Source organism: Zootoca vivipara, chromosome 7, assembly GCF_965207765.1.
Source record: "Zootoca vivipara chromosome 7, rZooViv2.hap1.1, whole genome shotgun sequence".
NCBI classification, from domain to species: domain Eukaryota; kingdom Metazoa; phylum Chordata; class Lepidosauria; order Squamata; family Lacertidae; genus Zootoca; species Zootoca vivipara.
In genome coordinates this window covers 5,538,699-5,562,273 of record NC_142590.1, presented here as the reverse complement: position 1 = coordinate 5,562,273, position 23,575 = coordinate 5,538,699, and the positions used below count along the sequence as shown (strand labels likewise).

At 43.4% G+C, this 23,575-nt stretch overlaps 1 protein-coding gene across 1 annotated transcript; it reads right to left on the bottom strand.

The window, feature by feature from the left end:
• Positions 1-1,037: 1,037 nt before the first annotated feature.
• Positions 1,038-14,216, bottom strand: TADA1 (transcriptional adaptor 1). Its single transcript, XM_035123850.3, has 8 exons — positions 14,098-14,216; positions 10,439-10,530; positions 10,023-10,088; positions 6,299-6,396; positions 4,103-4,312; positions 2,557-2,708; positions 2,282-2,444; positions 1,038-1,672 (listed from the first exon to the last, which is right to left on the bottom strand). The coding sequence occupies exons 1-8, from the start codon at positions 14,169-14,171 to the stop codon at positions 1,520-1,522; spliced, it is 1,008 nt and encodes a 335-aa protein (XP_034979741.1). The 5' UTR covers positions 14,172-14,216; the 3' UTR covers positions 1,038-1,519.
• Positions 14,217-23,575: the final 9,359 nt, after the last annotated feature.

Below are 23,575 nucleotides of genomic sequence, written 5' to 3'. Positions count from 1 at the left end.
GAAAGGGGTGCAGCCTCCTAGCAGACCCTGAGTCTAGGATATATTGTGTCCTCCTTTTCACATCAGAAGAAATAAAATTTATACTAGTCTTACCGGACATAGAATCCAAAGTAGCACTGGAGATCTAGCATAGCTCAGGTCCTGGTTCAAACTCCACTTTAGCCATGCTATCAAACAATCAAAGCCTGTGTAGGGTGCTTGTTCAAAGAGCTTCATGCACATTAGTGGGTAATCCTTACAATATCCTGAAAGGCAAGTTGGTTAACATCCCCATATTGCAAATAGAGGGCTCAGTGTGTAGCTTGCCTCAGGCCACCCAGAGTATTCATTGCTGAGGTGGGATTTGAACCAGGAACATTTTCATTTGTAACTCAGTCACGGAATCACAGAATTGTGGAGTTGGCAGGGAACATGAGGGTCATCTAGTCCAACCCTCTGCAGTGCAGGAATCTTTTGTCCAATGTGGGACTCAAATCCATGACCCTAAGGATTGAGAGTCTCATGCTCTACTGACTGAGCTATCCCAGGTTAAGTCTATTAGCTACTACACGACACCAGTGCAAATGGATTTCAACAAGTCACTATTACCAAGCTTCAAATTCCCACCTGTTTAATGGGGATCAAGAGCAAACCTTTAATTCTAGGGATGTGTACTGAGAATTAAGCTGCACTGAACATAGTGGGACTTACTTCTGAGCTAACATACACAAGGTTTGGGCTGAAAGGTTGATGGAAGCATGTTCCATTGAAATCCGTGAGACTTGCTTGCAAATAAATCTAACAATAGTGCTGAAAGGAAACATGGCTAATTTGGGGCAGTCTAGCACATTTGGGGTTGATTGTTCTTTGGTTTTATGAACTCTCTACGCGTAAGTTACTTTTCAGCTACACTGTAACGAAAAATTCATGTTCAAGGGAATGCATTGGTGATTTGCCACTGGCAGTAGCTGGGAGACTGGCTGTTGATGTTTTACTTGAACAAAACTCAAATTTGAAACAAAAAAGTGAGGTTAAAAAAAGATTATCTTTTATGAGAATTGTCTTACAGCCAATTTTATTAACGTGGATCAATATTTCTCCCTTTTGTCATACATTATATAAACCCAACACAAAAGCTCTTTGCTTATGTACAAAGCTCTTCGCTATGGTTGCAAAGGCAGCCCAGGGCAGCAGCTCAAACTGCAGGCCTACCTAAAACTCGCCAGCTCTAAGAACCAGCCTCTGTCAATCTCTGGTCATAATCCTTCATTCCATGAAGGGAATAATAACAGGAACAGGTTCTCCACAGCAAACAATGTCACTTTCCCTTTTCCACAGTGACACAAAACTATTTTTGGAATGACTGCCGTGCACTGTGATTAAAAGAGCATAAGCATTGCCGAGACACTGCTCTTTTATCCTTTCTAGAAGCAAGCACAAAGCACACTGGTTTCTCAAGTAATATTTCCATAGGAAAGAAGTCCACATTTCCACTTGGGAAAGTCCTGTGATCCCAAAGTCAAAATGCCCAGCTGCTCTCTCAGCATGTCAGGAGTCCTTCCTTTGCAGCCAGCCGCTGCCGATGGATCTTGTCCTGCTGCAGCTCCTCGTGATTGGGGTGCCAGAGCTTCAAAATGATCCTTTCAATATTGAGGGCATAGACTGTGTGTGCAGGAACCGCTTCTCGGTGGACCTACAGGTTGCATATCAGGAAAGTTTGTGAGCAACATACTCTCAACTTAAAAGGCCTAAACTGTCCAACTGCAACTAATTGTGTATTTCTTATTCTTCATAATCCCCAGTCCAAGGGACAAAGAATGTTTGATGCATGTGCTAACTAATTTTTCAAGATATACATCCTTCTTTTAGGGAAGGGCAGAATGTATGCTCTGCATACAGAAGGTCCCGGGCTCAATCCCCAGCATCTACAGTTAGGGCTGCTAGGGGCTCCTGTCAGAAATCCTGGACTTCTGCTGTCAGTCACTGTAGACAGCACTGAGTTAGATAGAATGATAGTCTGATTCAGAATAGGGCAGCTTCCTATGTTCCTAGCATACAGTTTGGGAATTACTGTACCAAGAACCTAAATTTTTGGAGCTTCAGTAGGAAATTAAATTTAGTTCACTGGAAAATCTAAAACAGTTGCTGGGTTAACAGCTAGGTACAACCTGGAAGTTTATGTAGTGTATATGCATTTATACAGAAAAGAACATTTTCTGTAAGTCCCAAGGTTACTTATGTTGGGGTTTTGCCAGAAAACACTCTCTCCAAGCCAAGCTAACTAGCAGAATAAGGAAGTTACCTGCAGAGCTTCAAAGAGGTCATACATGTTCACTGGTGGCAGAGTTGCTGGAGAGGTGTCCCCAGAACATGCTAGGAGTAGGGCTGCTTGCTGCTCAGCATCATCAGGAGGGGGGTGGGAAGCAAGGTTTTGACCAGGAGGGGGAGCCAAGCATGTGGGAGGGCTAGGAAAAGAGAAATAGGGAGGAAAAGAGGAATAGGAGTTTTGAATGAAAAACGCTAGTTTCATATTCTAAAGTTCTGTCCTGTATCACATTAAAATAGGTCTTTTCTTACCACTCAGTTAAGTTGTTGTAAGCAATAACGCTGTTCTTCAGATAAGGCTGTGGATTCACATTGCTTCCAAAGGCATACTTGAAGTGACCATCTCTGAGACGGTAGGCCTTTCTCCTTGATATGATAGATGCAAGGATATCCTTAAGATGCTTCTGCAGAGAGAGAACTCATATTTACTGCTCATGATGAGTACTTTGGAAAATGTAAAATGTTCCCAAGAACAACTTCCAGTTCCTGTCCTGCGATTATTACATTGTGAATGCTTTGCACGACATCCAAGCCTGAAACCAGAACACCCCCTGGTCAGGCTGCAGAGCTGCACTATCAAGTCTGCCAAAGAAATTGCAGACTGAATTGTTACCCAGAAGCAACCCAGGGAATCAATGCATCTCATTAGTGTAGCCACACATCAGCCTGATCCAAATCTGCACAACTTATCTTCTAAGAAGACCACCCTGGCAGACTTAGTGTCAGGACTCAGGACCCCCACTCTAAGCAGCAACAGCGACTCTGACTCATAACTGAAACGAGGAGGGATGGCCAGAGTTATTGGACTGGCAGCACTGGAACTAGAGTTGCTGGAAACTGACATAAGCCCTTCAGATTGAGGGCTCTTAGGAACTTTTGCTAATTCATGTTTGCCGTGTTCCACTATAAAGGCAGGGAGGAGCAGAAGAAATAGTGGCCCCAAGGTTAACATCAAAAGCAGATAATAGACTGGGAGAGAGGCATCCCCATCTTTACTTCCCCAACTTCACTCCCTCACAATCTGTTACCCACACTCCTTTATCCTCCAGCCCAGCTCACTTCCAGAGGTGCCTGAAGCAAAGAGAATGGGAACCTCAGGTGGAGAAGGGTTCAATTACCCTCACCCACAGTCTGATGCAGGATGCAAGCCCCTGCATTCTCTGTTATATCTCTGAATGGGGTAGGCATGTGAGAAACAAGCATAAGGTCCTGAATTCTGCAGACACTTTTTGCAAATCACAGGCCTAATGCTCACATAGACGCTGCCTCTTCTCTGTAATCACACTGAATCATCATGGAAAAACAGAAGGCAAGTCAGTCTCTGTATTTTCGAGTGTGGTAGAGCCTGGTTGATCTTTGGATCATGACCAAAGCACATATGTACTACTAAGAGCTGAGAGAGAGAGAGAGAGAGAGAGAGAGAGAGAGAGAGAGAGAGAGAGAGAGCGCAAAAAGGTTGAGAAGCTTAGAAATCCAAGGCAGGGAGTCAAGATTGTCATCAGAACCAGATATGGCTTTGTTTTCTTTTATTCAGCACTTAAGCCAGTATTAAATGCTTTATAACGTACAAGTTTGTATGCCAGCAGAGTTACAAAAAAAGGTCAGCTTGCCTTACTCATACACTGAGAAATAACACCAAAGGTGATATCATATATGCTTGCAAAGGCTGCTTTTGTTTTGTTTTGCTTTGCTTATTTCTATAGAGATGGCTAGTTTTAATTCCATACCATACACAAAATACCACGTTTTCTGCCTGCGGCAAAACCAGGACCACATTTGTCCTTCTGCGTTATCTCACCTCCACAGCATAGACAACGACTGTCACTGCCTCTTCAGTGACATTATCCAGTCCGTGTTCATAAGCAGTGACAATCATCCTTCCCTCCAGCTGGCCCCAAGTGGGAAGCATCATTGTATGTGAACAGAGCTTCAGGTCATCATCTTCTTGGGGGTCCTTGGCCACAAACTGCTGAGCTCCAGATAATGGGTTCTGAGGCTGGAATCGGTGCTGTTAAGTATAACAATACATTTCAGCTGTCTAGTCTAAAACACTGAGCAAGATTAAATAATGCTCCATTTGGACACATAACCTGCCACTTTCTTAAGACTTCAGAGAGATAAGAGAAATTAAACAAATTATTTTATCATAGCAGTCCCCTAAACTGCAATCCTATACATAAAGAAAGCCCTACAGAGATCAACAGTACACACTCTGGGATAAGTGCATATAGGATTGAAGTCTTAAGGATATGGATCACATTAATTAGGACTTTGTATCCTGCAGCTCCACAGAAATGCACAAAAACAGTGTGGTATCCAACTTCTTACTGGGTATTTCACAATTATTCTTATCCAGTTTATTTATGTATACATTCTTATCATGTTTTTGGAATTTTATCACTAGCATGTACATTTATACATGAGTTTAGTCTATTCAGCTATTCAGTCTATTGTATAACTAATTCTCAAAACAATCTTATTCTGTCTAAGCCTCTTTTATATATTTGCACATTAAATAAACTACTTAGTTGCAAGTTGTAAAAGACAGGAGGCCTCTTGAGCATTTTTTCCTACTTATTTGAGTATAAGCTAGAACTCTACCAATTTTAACCATATGGATGGTTATGCTGATTTTATTAATGTAAGCAATTTGTAGGCTACTTTTAGTGTTTGTTTGTTTGTTTTTAAAAAAGGAATTAATAAAACAAAAAACATTGTAATGTTTCTACTTTTGAATTGAACATAATGCCCTTCTCCATAGCCGAGAGCACATTCTTTGCACCAAAAGCAGAGAATATTTTTTCCTCGTTAATCTCACTTGCACTTTTGAGTGTCCCTAGTCTTCATGCTTGGGGAGTAGAGATTTATAATATCAATCAATCAATCAATCAATCAATCAATATACTTTATTCGACCGATAGTCAGAACAATTTATAATATTAAAACTGTATCAGGAGACACCTCAAAAACCAGAAGGGGCAAAGCCTGACTTGGCATGTTGGAAGGTGCGTCTTTAACACCCCATACATCTTTAGAACTGCTGCTAATAATGACATCTACTGGCTCCCCAAGCTATTCTGCTTTTCTCCTTCCCTTTTCTTCCTCCACCCAAGCTCATGCAAAAGCCTTTGAAATTACGTTATGCAAATCTGCCTGTCCTTTAAGGTGTCCTTTAAGGTTGGCTGTTGCATCTCTCTTATGTGTGCCACTGACGGCCTTCTGAGGGTTTCTGTTGTAGTGGCACCTCATATGTAGAACTCCCTGCCCCAAGAGGTTATCTTCCAGCAACTGAAAACTTTCCTTTTAAAACAATCTTTTATTTGTTTAATTTATTTCATACAATTTATACACCACTTGATTGTAAAATAATCTCAGAATGGTTTACAAAAAAAGATAAATCAGTAAGAAAAGTTAACAACAAGTATTTAAGACTTTCCTAAACTTTTAAAATAACAGTAGACTAAAACAGATTAAAACTCGATCAATTTTCTAAGCATCTGGGTAGGATTGTCTAAAAAAATTTTTTTTTAGCAAGTACCCAAAAGAGTACAGTGAAAGCACCTGCCTGATGTCAAAAGGCAGGGAGTTCCAGAGAGCAGGTGCTAAAAGATCGAGTTCTTACAAATGCAGAATGGTTATTAAGTGGCACCTATTAACATGGCCTGTTCCACTTTTGATTTTGCTGCTACTCAACTGTATCGGTTGCTGGTGCTGCTCTTTTGGTGTTTGCTTTCAGCTGCTGTTTCTGGCTTCATAATTTGTATTCTAATAGTTGGGTCATTGTTGCTTTTGTGGCTACCACTGGTGGAGGTGTGGAAATGCACAGTGTAGCGATGTGCCTGGTAAACTGTACTAAAGGTTTTGGAGAGTGTGTCGGGAACTTGAGATGGGGCTGCTATTTATGATGGCAGCTCTGCATTTCTTATCATGTTGGTTTCCAGCATCTAGGCTTAGTTTTCATCTTTCTAAGGCATGTAAGAATGGACAAACTTACATCAAACTTCTGCCGAACGGAAGAAAACTTTTTCTTCCCCTTGGGCTTCCCTGGTTTTGTTGCGGAACCTCCTGTCCATGGCAAAGAGCCAGCACCCTCTGGAAGTGGAAAAGAAGAAAACAGTAAGTCTTAGATTTGGCAAGGATCTAAACCTCCATTGCACCCTGTCCAATTTAAATATCCTGGTCATCACCGTCTATCGCACGTGCCAGAGGTTGCTTATGCTCTGCTCCAGGAGCCTCAGCTTCCCAAACCACAATTTCCACTTTTCTGGGCTGAGCTATTTTCTGCTACTCACACCCACCCAGCATCACACTCATGTCTCTGAACCACAGTCAATATATTTTATATTCTGGAGGAAAAAAAGACTCCTTTCATTATGTGTTTATACATTACTTACCTCAGTGGGGCACTTAACTGGTTGTGATCCTGAACAATGGCATACTTTAAAACAACACTTTGAGCATGAAGTTTGAAGTCCAGCACAAAGTTTGGCAAAATGAGGAATGCAGCAGGGTTACCCTGATGAGAGTGCAACTGCTAGAAAACTGGGGGGGAGGAGAACCAGGGGAAGCACAAGACCACCAGGGCTCCATACAGCACCGTATTGTGGCAAAATCTCCATGGACATGGAAGAGCAATGATAACAGAGATAGAACATGAATCTCAGTGACACTTGATAAATAAGAGTGTGCTGCTTCAGGGCATAACAAAAGCATTTTTTGAACAGAGATAACAATAGACCCCTTTGACTTATGATATTCTCTCGTGAGTCAAAGAAGAGCAAATTGTCATCTTCTCCTGCAAGCTCCAAACTGTATTTTAATCACTTTCACAATAGGTCTTCTACCTTACTCCCTGAGTCAGGGAGAAGACCTTCTGGAGAATGTTCTCTGTGTGTGTAAGCTCACAAATCTACTCAATTAGGCAGGATCAAGACAACTCTTATTTCCCAACGCATTCGGGATCAGACTTGTGGTTGTACTTCTGAAACAGAATTCTGAAAAACATTTAACACTGCAGTCTCAAGCACACTTACTTTCATTTCAAGTAAATGTGCTTCCACTATCCTGACTTTCCCTTTACTGTGTAGGTTATGCTCAACATAAGGTTTGTTTAATCTTAAGACAAGCAAAATATGGGCATTTCAACCTGTTCCTACAAACTAGGTATGCTGCTCAGACTTATTAGTCATACTGTACAGGGTTATGATGAAGCTGGCAGGCTGCTAACAATTAGCTCAATGAGAAATCAGCCCAGATGGTTTGCACTTGGAAAGCATGGGGCTGATGAGAGGATGAAAGTCTCCAGCTTCTTCTGGGGGCTTTTAAGCCTCAGAGTAATGGAAAGGGAGGAGGAGGAGGAGGATAGAGAGATTTGGTGAGCAATCTACCTGCATCCCCAGGTGAGGAGGCCTGAGAGAAAGGCAGAAAAAGCACAGGTATCCAAAGATCTGAGTGGCTTGTAACCCCTGAAACTATTAAAATGGGTTATGAATCAGGTAGATTTGTCATATAAACTGATATTTTTATCTAGAGTCTGTAGGAGACTACAGCTCAAGAGGAGTAACAAAGGTGTTACATAATGGTGAGAATGGATCCCAAAGCCATAATGTAGGAATGACAGATCAGCAAATGGATGAACAAGGCAGGAGTAATAATAACAACAACAACAACAACAACAACAACAATAATAATAATTTATTATTTATACCCTGCCCATCTGGCTGGGTTTCCCCAGCCACTCTGGGCGGCTTACAACAGAAAAATGAAATAAAATAATCAGTTAACACTGATCTGCAACTGAATAGTAACTGAAAGGGAAGGGGGATCCCATTTAATAGCTGACATTGAAAGGCAACATTTGAGGAAGGCCACACACATGTATGAAGCTGACCTGGGCTGTCCCTTCTTCTAACACCACTTTTCAGTGCAGGGGACTCTCCCTCTTAATTGCACTGCAACAATAGCCCAAGACTATGTCCCACACCACCTTGTTAACCAATGTAAAGGCAAAACAGATTTTCCCCTTGCTGATCTGGCAACCCTTAAGTCAGAGAGTTGTCAAACTGAAGATTTGTTTTGGCAAAGTGAAATAACATATATCCTACTGATGTTCATATTGGGAAAAGGGAATTTAAATTCTAGGTTTGCAGCCCTAGACCAAAGATCAAGACAAATTGCCCTGGAGTAGATTTGCAGCTTGATCCTACACATATTTAACCTAAGCATGTGTAGGCTCACAGTCCTTGGCTATTTAAAACAGACCCAACCCAAACTGTAATTTACAATTTGTTTCTAATATGTATTTCTATTGTACCACCTTATATGGTTGGTTTCCTTCTACCCTTTTGCAGTTGGTTTCCTTCTACCCTTTTGCAGCCACCTGTGCCTACCTGGCTTCTTGCCATTTAAGAGAACAATCCTATGAATGTTCAATCAAATGTAAGTCTCAGTATGCTCAATGCTGATGACTCCCAGGTCAGTGTGCATAGGGTTGCAGAATCAGTTTAATTTAGAACTGCAGAGTACTTCTTGGATTCGAATCTACTTTTCCCCATCTCCTTAGTTGCTACATTTCTGTACACAACTTAGGTAACTCCTTCCACTACTTCTCTCCCATGCCCTGCCAAACTGTGGCAGGAAAACGTAACATGAGATGAATTCAGAATAGGAAAGAGAAAAAGAAAAAGAACTGAAGGGACGAGCGATACAAAGGGGTGGCACACTTCTCTTTGCAGCTCTGAGCAAAAATGGAACCAGCCTCTGAAAGAGAGCTCAGCTGCCAAAGTTCAACCTATCTCTTATTTTTGTTAGTGAGTAAGAAAAGCTAAATAGCACTGAATGAGCTACCTTTATCATATGGACTTGGCAAAGTCTGTTCATGGGCAAAGTATCAGCAAGGATAATCTAAGACTTCCAAGGGGCAGCAGCCCTGTAGGCACCCATAGTATTTATGTTCTGTTTTATTTATGTTCTGTTTTGTTAAATAGTTGTATTGCCTCCATGGCTGCAGAGATAAACTTGAAAACATGAAGACAGTGACAATGAAAGGGCAAGTTACACACATGTAAATAGAAAGACATCTGCTACTGAAGTCACTTATCAATAGCTTCCTTAAGATCCCTGCCAATGTCACTTTACAATGATGAAAGAGATATATATTTCCAGGTTTCAAAGAAAACTATTTTGGGAAGGAAGCAGCTCTGTTTGTTTCTGAGAAGTACCGTATTGGCCAGAATATAAGCAGCAGCTGAATATAAGCCGCACCTTTAAAATTGGAGGGAGGGAAAGAAAAAAAGAAAAAAATACCCAAATATAAGCCGCTCCTCGCTGCTCCTGGCTGCATACGGGGGGGGGGGAGCTGAGCTGCGTTGCCAGTGGCCTTTCCCCAGGGGACTACATGTGGGGGAGGGCACCGCTTTGCCGCGCTCCTGGCGCTGTTTGCCCTGCGCTCCTGGCTGCATACCGTAATATGCGAATATAAGTCGCACTTTAACTTTTCACGGTCAGAATTTTGTAAACAAGTGAGGCTTATATTCAGGCCAATATGGTAAAACAGACTCAGCATGCATCACCATACTAAAATGTCAGCCATACAAATACTAAAATGTGGGTCAATGTAAGACAGAATGAAATGAATATTAGAATTGCTGCTGAAGTAAACACACTACAGCTCTTTCTCCTAAAGTCCAGGTGCATGAGCGTTTTTACAGTTGACTTACCAGGTGCAGAAACCAAGATCTGGCATCGTGTGAGAATAGCCAACAGGAAGTCATTGTGAGAATGGACTGCCAAAAGAAAAGAAGTTCACATAAAGATGTCAGTAAGCCATCTTACAAGAAAACATGCCCTTGCCTCAGCATCATATAGTAGCATGTAAGATGCCCCTTGAGTCTACACAGCAAGTACAGAACTAGAGGTGCTTGAGCAATGCCTGATTCAATCTCCAAAACCAAAAGGGTGGCTAAACATTGTCTTCATTGATCATGGTGCAATTTCAGTGCCCTATAGTTCAACCCACCCCATGGACTGTTCATAGCTGAATCCTTTCATTACCCCACAGTATTGCAGCTAACCCCCAGGTTCAGCATGAGATTCATGGAAGCCACATAGAGCAACTCACATATAGTTTTCTTACCATTGTCTTGTGTGAGGAGCCTCCGGGCTTCTAGGTCAAACTCTTCTTTGCTGATCTTTTGCTTAAACCACAACTTCAAATTAGCCCAGTATCTGTGAAATATATAAATAGTGTATCCTCAATACTAGCCTTCGCTTCTCAACAATCTACTCTTTCCCTCTTCAACCCTTTAGGAGAGACTATCATGCAGTTTCATACATTGGAGCAGTGGTGGCCAAACTTGGCCCTCCAGCTGTTTTGGGACTACAATTCCCATCATCCCCGACCACTGGTCATGTTAGTTAATAGATGGTGGGAGTTGTAGCCCAAAAATAGCTGGAGGGCCAAGTTTGGCCACCACTGCATTAGAGGAACCTCAGGGGTAATCTAGTCCAAAGACAAGCAGAACTTCAATCAGAGTTAATAAATTTAAGGAACAATTTGACCATCAGGACTCTCTGTTGAATAGCAGAGCCTAGAAACAGAACATAGCACTTTGGAAAATTATGTAACTGCAATACTCAATCTGAAAATAATAAAGTCGAATTTTACACCTCAAGTGCCTGGCTCCAGCATAATCCTATGTGTCCTAATTAGACAATCCAAAGAAAGCAGCTAGAAATTGTCATGGAAGTGATTCAATTTATGCTGGCTTTTTTCAATGCTTCCCTTGGGGTAATTAAAATTAAATTATGGGGTAAATAAAATTAAAATTGTGTTCTTCGCAATTAAACCATGGTTATATCAAGGGCTTTTTTCAAAAAAGAAAAAGAGGTACTGGAACTTTTTGACCATTTTTAGGCAGGAGCACCCAATCAAGGTGTTGTGCATTTTTTAGGGGGAGGACATCTCTTCTTCGCCTGCTCACCCCACCGCCACAGGAGAAAAGTAAAACAGGTAGGTGGTCTTTCATAACTGACTTTGTCACAACTGCCTCTCCCCCACCCCACTGTCATATACTGCCCCCATAAAAAATATTAATTCTGGGCATTTCAATTCAGTGAAGGGCTGATAATTCTTGTCTGTTGTGTTTTAAATACTGTATATTTTAAGCTGCAACAAGAAAAGTTGTGCTCGCCACATGGCCCGGAAAATCTGTCTGCGGACGAATGCCGGCAGAAAGATCAAGGCAATTAACCAGCAACCAGTTTAGATTGGCGTTAAACAATATTAGCTGAAACACAAAATATTATGTAAAGAAGCTTACAAATGTTACATTGGGCATCACAGAGTTACCCATTACTGAAAGTAGAAACTAACCTTCATCTTTCCCACCTACTCCTCTCCCCTATATACCATGTGTTCTTTGAAATATTGAGGCAACTCAAACAAGCTTATCCCAGGACTTCAGGGCCTGTCCAGTAAAATTATATATTAAGCTTTTACAAATATTTTGACAAGAAAATCCGAATCTTTACAAATCTAATTTATTTCCCCCTCGACTTCCCTCCCCTCCTTTCTGAGGCTATTTATTTCATATATTTTTATTACTGCATATCCAACTAAAATATACAGTATTTACAAATTTCCCCTTATCTTCCCCTTGTCTGTTATTACACGTTTCTGTATCAGTCCCGCTAATGTTTTAATTTGTTTACAGTGTGTCTTCAAATAGTCAATAAATTTTCCCCATTCTACAGTATATTAAAAAGAAGGGAAGACTGAACTACAAAATGCTCCTCCTTGCCAGGGAAGAATAGTTGAGCGAGGATCTACATTGGGGGAACAAGCGGGGGAAATCAAAGCAACCTTACCCAAGAGTTGAAGTGGTAATCAGGGACTGACTCTGAATCATGCCAGGTGGCTGCAGACCCCAGAAGGAGATGCAGCCGTTTCTGCCACTGTGGACGTGGGCAATGCCTTGGAGGCCACATCTGCTACCCCTGTGGATCCTGCCAGCTGAGGCTGTCAACTCACCTTGCCTCATGGGTGGGCCGGCCCTGAAAGGTTTACCTTCTCTCCAGCACAGGGCACTGTGCTCTTATTTAGATATTCCTATTCCATTAGACAAGCCGACCCAGATGTTAAAAAAAAACAAAAAACCAAGATCATGGCCACTGGTCCCATCACCTCCTAGCAAATAGAAGGGGAAGAAATGGAGGCAGTGAGAGATTTTACTTTCTTGGGCTCCTTGATCACTGCAGATGGTGACAGCAGCCACGAAATTAAAGGACGCCTGCTTCTTGGGAGAAAAGCAATGACAAACCTAGACAGCATCTTAAAAAGCAGAGACATCACCTTGCCAACAAAGGTCCATATAGTTAAAGCTATGGTTTTCCCCATAGTGATGTATGGAAGTGAGAGCTGGACCATAAAGAAGGCTGATCGCCGAAGAATTGATGCTTTTGAATTATGCTGCTGGAGGAGACTCTTGAGAGTCCCATGGACTGCAAGAAGATCAAACCTATCCATTCTTAAGGAAATCAGCCCTGAGTGCTCACTGGAAGGACAGATCGTGAAGCTGAGGCTCCAATACTTTGGCCACCTCATGAGAAGAGAAGAATCATTGGAAAAGACCCTGATGTTGGGAAAGATGGAGGGCACTAGGAAAAGGGGAAGACAGAGGACGAGATGGTTGGACAGTGTTCTCGAAGCTACGAACATGAGTTTGACCAAACTGCGGGAGGCAGTGGAAGACAGGAGTGCCTGGCGTGCTATGGTCAATGGGGTCACGAAGAGTCGGACATGCCTAAACAACTAAACAACAACCCAGATGGATAGAAAGTTTGTGTGAGTTTCATAGTCTATTCCATTTTGGTTCTCTGCCTCTCTCTTTCTCTCTCTCTCTCTCTGTGTTTTTAATTAGGTTTGTAAAAAAAAAGTAAGTGCTGGTTTTTATTGTTTTAATTTTTATTTTTATTTTGTTATACCACCTTGAGAGGTCCCATCAAACAGTATATAAACTTTACGAAATAAAATTTTGCCTTACTCCACAGGCACCTGCTTGCCCACTTCAGCTGGTGGAATGGGCACGACTGCAGGTGCCCCATAAGACCCCTTCTGCATTTGTAGGAACCTGATGGTTGAGAACCCTTTGGAACTCCCTGCCTCTGGAGACCTAGCAGGCTGCGCTCTTCTGCACCTGCTCAAAACATACCTGTTTGGGCAAGTTTAGACCCAAACGTTTAGAAATGCTGGAGTGAATTTTAATCCATTCTGTTGGTATTTTAACTTTTAAGCAAGTAGGGTTGTGAATTTCCCTAGATTTCATTCTCTTTTCCGCAGACGGCTTGCAGGTTTGGTTTGTTTGCTTTTTGTACGGTGAAGCGGTAATATATAACTTTTTTGAAATAAATGAAATAAGAACATAAAACGAAAGACCGCCGCTCTTTGCGCTCCTGCCACCCAAACGTCGACGGCACTTTTATGCCCACATCAACGAAGGGCGTTTTTGGAGCGATATATCGGCGAGTAGCGATTCGGGCGAAAGACTGATCCACAAAGAAATGGAAATGTGGGGAGGCGCGCCCAGAAGCGAACGGAGGTCGGGAGACGCAGTAGCCGCCCACCCGTCCACCCGCCTATTTGTGAGCCGCCCCGGCAGCGCCCGCCCTGCCGGTGCGAGTGATAAATCGAGGCCGGCGCTCGGGCGCGGCCTACTAGGCCCCTCCCGCAGGGCGCGACGCGGCGGCCGGAGGGGCCGAAAGACAGAAGGTGAAAGGGCCCAGCTCCTCACTCACTGCTTCACGTTCTCGCCCAAAGCCTCGCTCAGGTTCTTCTTGGCTGCCTCCAGCTCGCTCACGTAGGTCGCCATGGCTCCTCGGGCCACCCGCCCGCTCCGCTTTTGCCGGCCGTCCCCGGCGCGCCAACCTCAGAGACGATCCTTTACGGATTAGTTTTGCTTTTTGGTTTCGCATCTCCCGGCCGTAATTCCTCCGCTCCTATTGAGCACCCTGAGTTACTTCCTGCCTCTTACTATAGTATAGAATCATAGAATTGTACAGTCAGGAGGGACTCGAGGGTCATCTAGTCCAACCCCCTGCAATGCAGGAACCTCAACTCAAGCATCCATAACAGATCCGTAACATCTGCTTAATGAACCTCCAAATGAGGAAAGTTTACTACCTTCCTAGGAGGTGTCTGGAGGCAACTACTTCTTTATTGCTGTTAGTCATAAAGTGGAGGGGAGTTGGGTGCTGAGGAAAGCCTAAAGGGTTTGGGGCTGTTGTTCTTGGATGTAGCAATCTAAATTAACCGGAATATGTTCTTAAGTCACACCTGCTAATAGGTAGAAGGGCAAAAATCAGGTCAGCAGACAGCTTATAATCAAAATGTGGCAGAAAACTTTCCCACTCATAAGAAACATGTTTATGATTTTTAAGAGATAAGAAACACGTCAATGTTACGTTGTTCTTTGTGATGTGTACAGCCCCAACCAGCCCAAGTGCATGTGCGCCATATGCAAAAAAACGTTACCTTTAGGTGGTGCCAACAATTTCCTACAACCTGAGCACCTCTGGTTGGGCAAAATACATTTCTAGCCCTGAAGCAGATTAGGTAAAGGGACCCCTGACCATTAGGTCCAGTCGTGACCGACTCTGGGGTTGCGCGCTCATCTCGCATTATTGGCCGAGGGAGCCGGCGTATAACTTCCAGGTCATGTGGCCAGCATGACAAAGCCGCTTCTGGTGAACCAGAGCAGCGCACGGAAACGCCGTTTACCTTCCCGCCGGAGCGGTCCCTATTTATCTACTTGCACTTTGATGTGCTTTCGAACTGCTAGGTGGGCAGAAGCTGGGACCAAGCAACGGGAGCTCACCCCGTCACAGGGATTCGAACCGCCGACCTTCTGATCAGCAAGCCCTAGGCTCTGTGGTTTAACCCACAGCGCCACCTGGGTCCCGAAACAGATTAGAGCTGACCCTAAAAATATCAAAGTTGGCCAGCTCTGCATTTTAGCCCAGGGACTTCATATTTTGAGGTAATTTTAATCTTTTTTAGTGTTTTAACTTAAATATGTTTTAAAGTATGGTTGTGATTTTTTTTCTTGCTTTTATCTTTTCATAAACCACTTTGAGGTTTTTTTTTCACCACTAAGTGGTGTAAAACTTTATGAATATATGCCACCCTTCATCCATGCAACACAGAACTGAACCTACAGATCAGATGATAATAATAATAATAATAATAATAATAATAATATTTTATTTATACCCCGCCCATCTGGCTGGGTTTCCCCAGCCACTCTGGGCATCTCCCAATCAAATATTAAAAACACAATACAGTATTAAACATTAAAAACTTCCCTAAACAGGGCTGCCTTCAGATGTCTTTTAAAAAGTAGGGTAGTTGCTTATTTCCTTGACATCTGGTGGGAGGGCGTTCCACACAGGGCGGGCGCCACTACCAAGAAGGCCCTCTGCCTGGTTCCCTGTAACCCAGGCATGCCCAAAGTCTGTTTCAGGGGCCTAATCCAGCCCGCTGATTTAATCTGGCCCCCATGGCAGTATATGTCCTGGGGTAAAATCCTATATAAAAAAAAAGCACAGCAACATCAATCCTAAAAAAAGCTCAACAACTGTGGTCGGCCTTCCCACACGTTCACTTCATCAAATCTGGCCCTCCTTGGAAAAAGTTTGGGCACCCCTGCTGTAACTGCCAGAAGGCCCTCAGAGCTGGACAGGCAGAACGGTGGGGCATATTAATTCAGTGTATTATTATTATTATTATTATTATTATTATTATTATCTCATCCACATCACCAGTGTCTCCCCCAAAGAGTGCTGGGAACTAAAGTTTGTTCACAGCATTAACCTCACAGAGCTCAAACTTCCAGCACCTTTAACAAACTACTGTTTCTAGGTTTGTCCATGACCGCTCACCTGGTATAAGAGTGCTTGAAGTGTATCAGCTATGGATGTCACCTGACTTCCTTTTTTAGAGGAAGGGTTGTAGCTTAGTGGTAGCAGGAGCATAGGTCAAATCCCTAGCATAGCTGGGAAGGCCCTTGCCTGCAGATGGAGCCTTTTTGTGCAAAAAGTTGCGAGCTCTGCCGCTGATTCACAGACCTTCTTCCCAAGTTGCACTCATCAGGAATTGATGGTCCCTCCTGCATGTGCTCTTGATGACTCCGCGGTGGTTAAGAATGGAGCCAGGAAGGAGAGAAGATTGATGTTGTTTGCATTTTAGACATGGGCGTACCCAGGGGGGCAGGGGGCAGCTGCCCCCCCCTGAAGCTAAAAAGGAAGAGAGAGAAAAGACAGCTCGCGGCGCGCACTTTTGTCCTTCTCGGTTGGGTACACGATCTTGCCGCAGCGGGCACAGCGTAAGACCCCAGTGGAAGGCAGCGGTGGGAGTTGCCCCTGTCTGCCTGGAAAATGCTGGAAAGCTGCATCTGTGGCAAGGCTTGTAACGCTGCAGAAGTGAGCGGGAGGAGGAAGAGGAAGAGGGCATGAGGGAAAGAGAGAGAGAGAGTTCACACACCAGCCTACTATTGGCGTGTGCTGTTTTTTTCCAGGGTAAAAAGAGCAGAGGCCGGCGGAGAGGAGTTGCGGAGGACCGCGTGACTGCCCCCTCCCCTCTGGGGGGGGCGTGGATGTTGACCACGCCTCCTGGGAGGATCCCGGCTACGTCATCGCCAGCCAGCCAATCGGGTGCCTGGGGTGGGGGCATGGCTTGCCTGCCCCCCCCTCTAGTTTTGATCCTGGGTACGCCCATGATTTTAGAAGAGAACTGTACCTAATGTTTTGATGGTGTTTCCTGCTTGGCAGGGGGTTGGACTGGATGGCCCTTGTGGTCTCTTCCCACTCTATGATTCTGTGATTCTAATCTGTACTTCTCATCAAACTATTATGTAAGCCCAAACACAACAATCCTCTGAGATTTACATTTCTTTGAATTTTACAATGGTAGTTCTACAATTGAACCTACAAAAATACTTATGTTAGGGGGTAGTGTTCAGAAAAAACAACCACATACTTTAGAGAAAATTGAATACCAAAAAAAAGGCATTCTATAATGGGGAAATTGCTTGCAAAACAGTCAAAATGGCATGCAAAAATGTGTATTTCAGAAGAAATTTGCATTGAAATGCTGATGAATTTTCACAATACTTTAAAAAAGAAAAGAAAAGAAATTCCAGGACTGCTATAGACAGGAGAACTGAATTTAAAACTGGAAAAACAAGAAACTGAAACTGACAGATATGGGGTTTTTTCTTAGCGGTTGCACTCTGCACATGGTTAGAGAAAGGTCCAGCATTCTGCAGGAGCTCTGGGCCTGACACCTTGCTCAAATTACATTATTCCTTGCAGGTCCACCTAGTCCAGCTTTCTTTCTGCAGCCTAACAAACCTAGTTCCATTAAAGGGCACGAGGGGAGAGAGATTCTGCAGTGCGATTCATTAGGCGAGCCGCAGGTGTCTACTTGCAGGCACAGGTCAGCAGGCTGAGCAAACACCAGGCTGTGCTCTGAATGGGAGGCATGGGACAGTAGGGCGTGTTGAATTTTTCATCTTTAAAAATCCTGATTTGAGGGGTGTTAAAAAGTTGTGGTATGATGAGGTAATTTGAAATATATTTTGGTTCCTTGTAAATATTGAGGTCTTGCTTGGTAAATCTCTATGTGAAAAGTTCCTACTTTTTAACATTTTTTAAATTTTCCTGTCATTTATAAACATATAGGTTATTCCCCAATTTTGATGAAAACAGATGTTGATAAGTGCCTAAAATTGATTACAAGATACAGTGGTACCTTGCAAGATGAAATTAATTTGTTCTGCAAGTTGCTTCGTATAGCAAAAAACTCGTCTTGCAAAGCACGGTTTAAAATTTTCCCAGTTTACCCGGTCTGCCCATTTAGTTAATGCATTCCTATTTGTCTTGCGAAGCGCGGTCATAGGAAACTTTGTCTTGCGAGTCGCCTCACGCAACGCAAAACGCTTTCATCTTGAGAGTTTTTCGTTGCATGAGGCAGCGTTTCTCAACCACTGTTCCGCGGCACACTAGTGTGCCGCGAGACGCTGGCTGGTGTGCCGCGACGTGCGGCGACGAGAAGGGCAATTTGCCTTGTCACGTGCCTGCCGGCCACCAATAAACAGCACTTACCCGCCGGAAAGCAATATTTCTCCTCCTCTTTCCCAAAGCTCAGTGCAAACGAGCCTGGCAGCCACCAATACACAACACTGACCCGCCGGAAAGCAATATTTCTCCTCCTCTTTCCCAAAGCTCAGTGCAAACGAGCCTGGCGGCCGCCAATACAAACTACTTACCCGCCAGAAAGCAATATTTGGCAAGTGTTTCTTACAGTCATAATTATAATATAGGGCGGCAGAGTTAAATTTTTAAACTTTTTAAATGGTGGTGTGCCTCGTGATTTTTTTCACGGAACAAGTGTGCCGTGGCCCAAAAAAGGTTGAGAAACACTGGCATGAGGCATTCGTCTTGTGGGGTACCACTGTATTGTAGTTCTCTTATATATGTATTGTAGTTATCTGTACTATTAATATTAATATTATACAACAGTATGTGATTTTTTTTATTTCTACCACCACTCCACCCACTGAGGTCGTTGGGGTTTCAAAGCCGAAATGCTCTGACAAGTAGAATTCTCATCTATCCGAGATAGACAGAATGGTGTGGCATGAGGACATCTAACCAGCCCTAGCAATTGTCTTCTGTGTTGCATTGGAGACTGGGGGCTGGGGTCTTGCTTGAATATGTTACAGAGCATCTCTGGTACCAGAACAATTGTGTGGTCATCAAAGGAGCTGGGATCCTCACCCACCAACATCATTTTATTATACTATACTATACTATATATATATATATATATATATATATATATATATATATATATATATATACTATATTCAGCAGAGAATTGTGTCCTTTTGTTGCTCACTCCCACCCTTTGCAAACAGAAATTTATTCCCATGAAGGAGAAAAGCATGTTTTCTTTGAAGAATAGCTATGATGATAAACACGATAATGAAGTCTATGCAGAGGACTGGATAAACTACTTGGAGGTGTTAAAAATACAGTGTAAAGTAGAGCTACCAAAGTTCAGTCGAGTGACGGTCTTTTCTTATTGGATAAATTGGGGGTGCAAAAACAGCATTCTGATAGTGTAGGATTAAGGCTGTTGGGCAGGCACCCAATCTTAAGATAAGGATTGCCACATTTTAAGAAAGACAAGATTTTAGTTCCTTCAATAGTAGCATGGATAATAAGCATTATGGTAACCCTTCTATCACAGTGATGGAAGGATGGAAATACTATATATTCTCCTGCTTCAGAACCATTAAATGAACAGAAGTCTTGACCTGCATGGAATATGGTTTCTCTAAGTCTGACACCATCTTTGTGAGGATCAAGAGCAGGCCTTTAGATTCTACAGGAATCAAATTTTAACAGTGTACACTTCTTTTGAAGAGCATGGTCCAGGGGGCTTCTGCCAGTGGCTCTCCTACTCAGATGTGGGCCCTCAGCAGATACATGATCATGTGACACCAGCCCTTGAAGTTGTTAATTTATTATTCTTTTTTAATGTAATAGGACGTTATAAGATAAAGCAGGCATCCCCAAACTTCGGCCCTCCAGATGTTTTGGACTACAATCCCCATCATCCCTGATCATTGGTCCTGTTAGCTAGGGATCATGGGAGTTGTAGGCAAAACATCTGGAGGGCCGCAGTTTGGGGATGCCTAGGATAAAGTAATGATATGTTGTTACAGCTGGAAACAAAATTTCTTTATATTTTTACTTGTATAAAATGATTAAAAACTTTAACTTCGCTTCAAAATGCGAGTTTTCGGCTTTTTTTTAGTGTATTTCAAACAGATCTCAATTTACCAAGCTAAACATCAACCAATCATAAAAATAATTGCAGATTTAGATTCCTCATGTGCAATAACATATTTTTAATAATAATAATAATAATAATAATAATAATAATAATAATAATAATAATTTATTATTTATACCCCGCCCATCTGGCCGGGTTCCCCCAGCCACTCTGGGCGGCTTCCAACAAAACACTAAAATACAGAAATCCATCAAACATTAAAAGCTTCCCTAAACAGGGCTGCCTTGAGATGCCTTCTAAAGGTCTGGTAATTGTTGTTCTCTTTGACCTCTGGTGGGAGGGCATTCCACAGGGTGGGTGCCACCACCGAGAAGGCCCTCTGCCTGGTTCCCTGTAACTTGGCTTCTCGTAGCGAGGGAACGGCCAGAAGGCCCTTGGAGCTGGACCTCAGTGTCCGGGCAGAACGATGGGGGTGGAGACGCTCCTTCAGGTATACCGGACCGAGGCCGTTTAGGGCTTTAAAGGTCAACACCAACACTTTGAATTGTGCTCGGAAACCCTCATTGAGCAAATTAAAAAAAAAAAATCGTCCTTAAATGACACGCCCTAATGGGACAGCTCCCCCCCACTATGCACCACACCCTTGCCACCCCCACAAACAAAGAACCTCGGATTCCACACCAGGGTGGAGTCCTCGGGTGTGGAAGACTTAAAATAAGCAACAAAGCCACCTCGGCTGGCAACAGAGCAAGCCAGGTGCTGGAGCCACTGGTGGAGGAAGAGGAGTGCGGGGGGGGGGGAGCGGTTGCCCCCCCCACTGGGCACCACGCCCCCGGATGCGCACCAGCCCCACCCCCCTGCTCTCCGCCCCACCCCGTGCCAGACCATGAAGCTCCACCACTGGGTGGAGCTGGACAAAGATCAATGCCTTGAATGGCGTTAGTGCGTTTACGGAGCTGGCTTTGGGCTAGCTGAGGGAACCTGGAGATAATTGTAAAAACAGACTTTTTATTCTCTCTCTCCTAGAATTAAAAGTCCATTTTTAAACTGATCGCCGGCCTCCCTCAGTTAGCACAAAGCCAGAGATTATTATTTGTTGTAATTTCTGTATGAGTTAATACCTTATTATCCCTTTGGAGTTGTACTTTATCTTTGTACTTTTGTCCTTCCAAGCTATGGTTTACATTTTTTGATTCTTTGGGGCGCCCCCCCCCTTTTGTTAAGTTTGCAAAATTTTTGTTAAATTCTGACAAAACATCAGGATAAATTTTTGACAGCAAGACAGATTCCTTAGGGAGGTGATGGATTCTCCTGCCTTGGATGTTTTAAAGCAGAGGTTGGATGGCCATCTGTCAAGTTGAGATTCCTGCATTGTAGGGGGTTGGACTTGATGATCCTTGGAAATCTCTCTTCCAACTCTACAATTCTGTGAATTACTCTAGTACTTCATAGAAATTTTATGGCTATAAATTTGAACAGGACTCAGTAAGGTTTCTTTGTGTGTGAAGCTCAATTGAAGTTAGTGGTAGAAACACATTTCTTTTTAAACACTGTTTAGCAGTGTAGCTGATTAATTCATCTAAAATTCGTAGTCGGGGAATAGCTGTGTTTGGAAGGCCATTGTGAGAATAGGGGGTTGGTTACACCCCCAGCCTTAAGTGGCATGGTGAAAAGTGCCAATCACTGGACTCTTCCATAGCCCTCCTATTATTTTTGCGTCGGCAACTACATGGGCAGAGATACATTTCCTCTGAATGTGGAGGTTTTTGTGATCAGCAGGCATTAATGCAGGGTCAGCAAACTTTTTCAGCAGGGGGCCGGTCCACTGTCCCTCACACCTTGTGGGGGGCCGGACTATATTTTGAAAAAAAATATGAATGAATTTCTATGCCCCACAAATAACCCAGAGATGCATTTTAAATAAAAGGACACAGTCTACTCATGTAAAAACATGCTGATCCCCGGACCGTTCCGCGGGCCGGATTTAGAAGGTGATTGGGCTGCATCCGGCCCCCGAGCCTTAGTTTGGAGACCCCTGCATTAATGTATTCCAAGGGCTGTACAGTGTAGTTCTTTTTAATACGTATAAAGTGGATTATTTGGGGGAGGGTGTCAAAAGTAGAGTGAGATGCCTCTTTGCAATTTTGTTAAGTCCTTACTCTCCCCAATTGTCCAAATGTCCAAAAAGAGAGGAAGAAGAGATAAACAAGAAGGCTTTAAGAAGGATAAGACGCAATCCTAAAGAGAGATCCTACCAATTTGCTTTGAAATCCATATTCGTGACCAAACATGTGCACAATTAATCCCCCATTTTTGCATGCAATCATTTTCATTTTATTTTTTGGCAGTCCAGCAACAAGCCTGTTTTCTCATAAGTTTATATCCCACAGAATTCAGGAGCACTTGTCCTCATCCCCCCCCCCGGGTTTTGTAAGTTCCCTCCTCTTAAATTAATTTGCAGGCCGTCTTTCCAGAAATAAAACCACACTCTAGGCAGCGAACCCATGCAGTGATCATGGGTTCCATAATCACTGCAGATGGTGACAGCAGTCACGAAATTAAAAGACGCCTGCTTCTTGGGAGAAAAGCAATGACAAACCTAGACAGCATCTTAAAAAGCAGAGACATCACCTTGCCGACAAAGGTCCGTATAGTTAAAGCTATGGTTTTCCCAGTAGTGATGTATGGAAGTGAGAGCTGGACCATAATGAAGGCTGATCGCCGAAGAATTGATGCTTTTTAATTATGGTGCTGGAGGAGACTCTTGAGAGTCCCATGGACTGCAAGAAGATCAAACCTATCCATTCTGAAGGAAATCAGCCCTGAGTGCTCCCTGGAAGGACAGATCGTGAAGCTGAGGCTCCAATACTTTGGCCACCTCATGAGAAGAGAAGACTCCCTGGAAAAGACCCTGATGTTGGGAAAGATTGAGGGCACTAGGAGAAGGGGACGACAGAGGACGAGGTGCTTGGACAGTGTTCTCAACATGAGTTTGACCAAACTTACTGCGGGAGGCAGTGGAAGACAGGAGTCCCTAGTGTGCTCTGGTCCATGGGGTCACGACGAGTCGGACACGACTAAACAACAACAGGCTGCGAAAAGATTTGCGTAGTTACAAAAGTCGTCACAAACCACGCAGGTAAAACACATCAAAAAGTGCATTAACAAAACAGAGCTACAGTACTTCCTCTATAAATCGTAACATGAGATCTAAAAATAAAGGTACACTCCCCTCCCCCCCCCGAAAAAAAGATCAATTACAGCAACTTAGTCATTTATTTGATGATGATGCTTTTGATCTTAATTTGGGCCAGCGCAGTCTGCTGCCCCCGGACAGAAAGCGGCGCGTTCTGCGCAGCTGCGCCGCCCCGCCCCCTTCCCGCCCCCTCGGCTTCTGCGCTTCGCCCTCGCCTC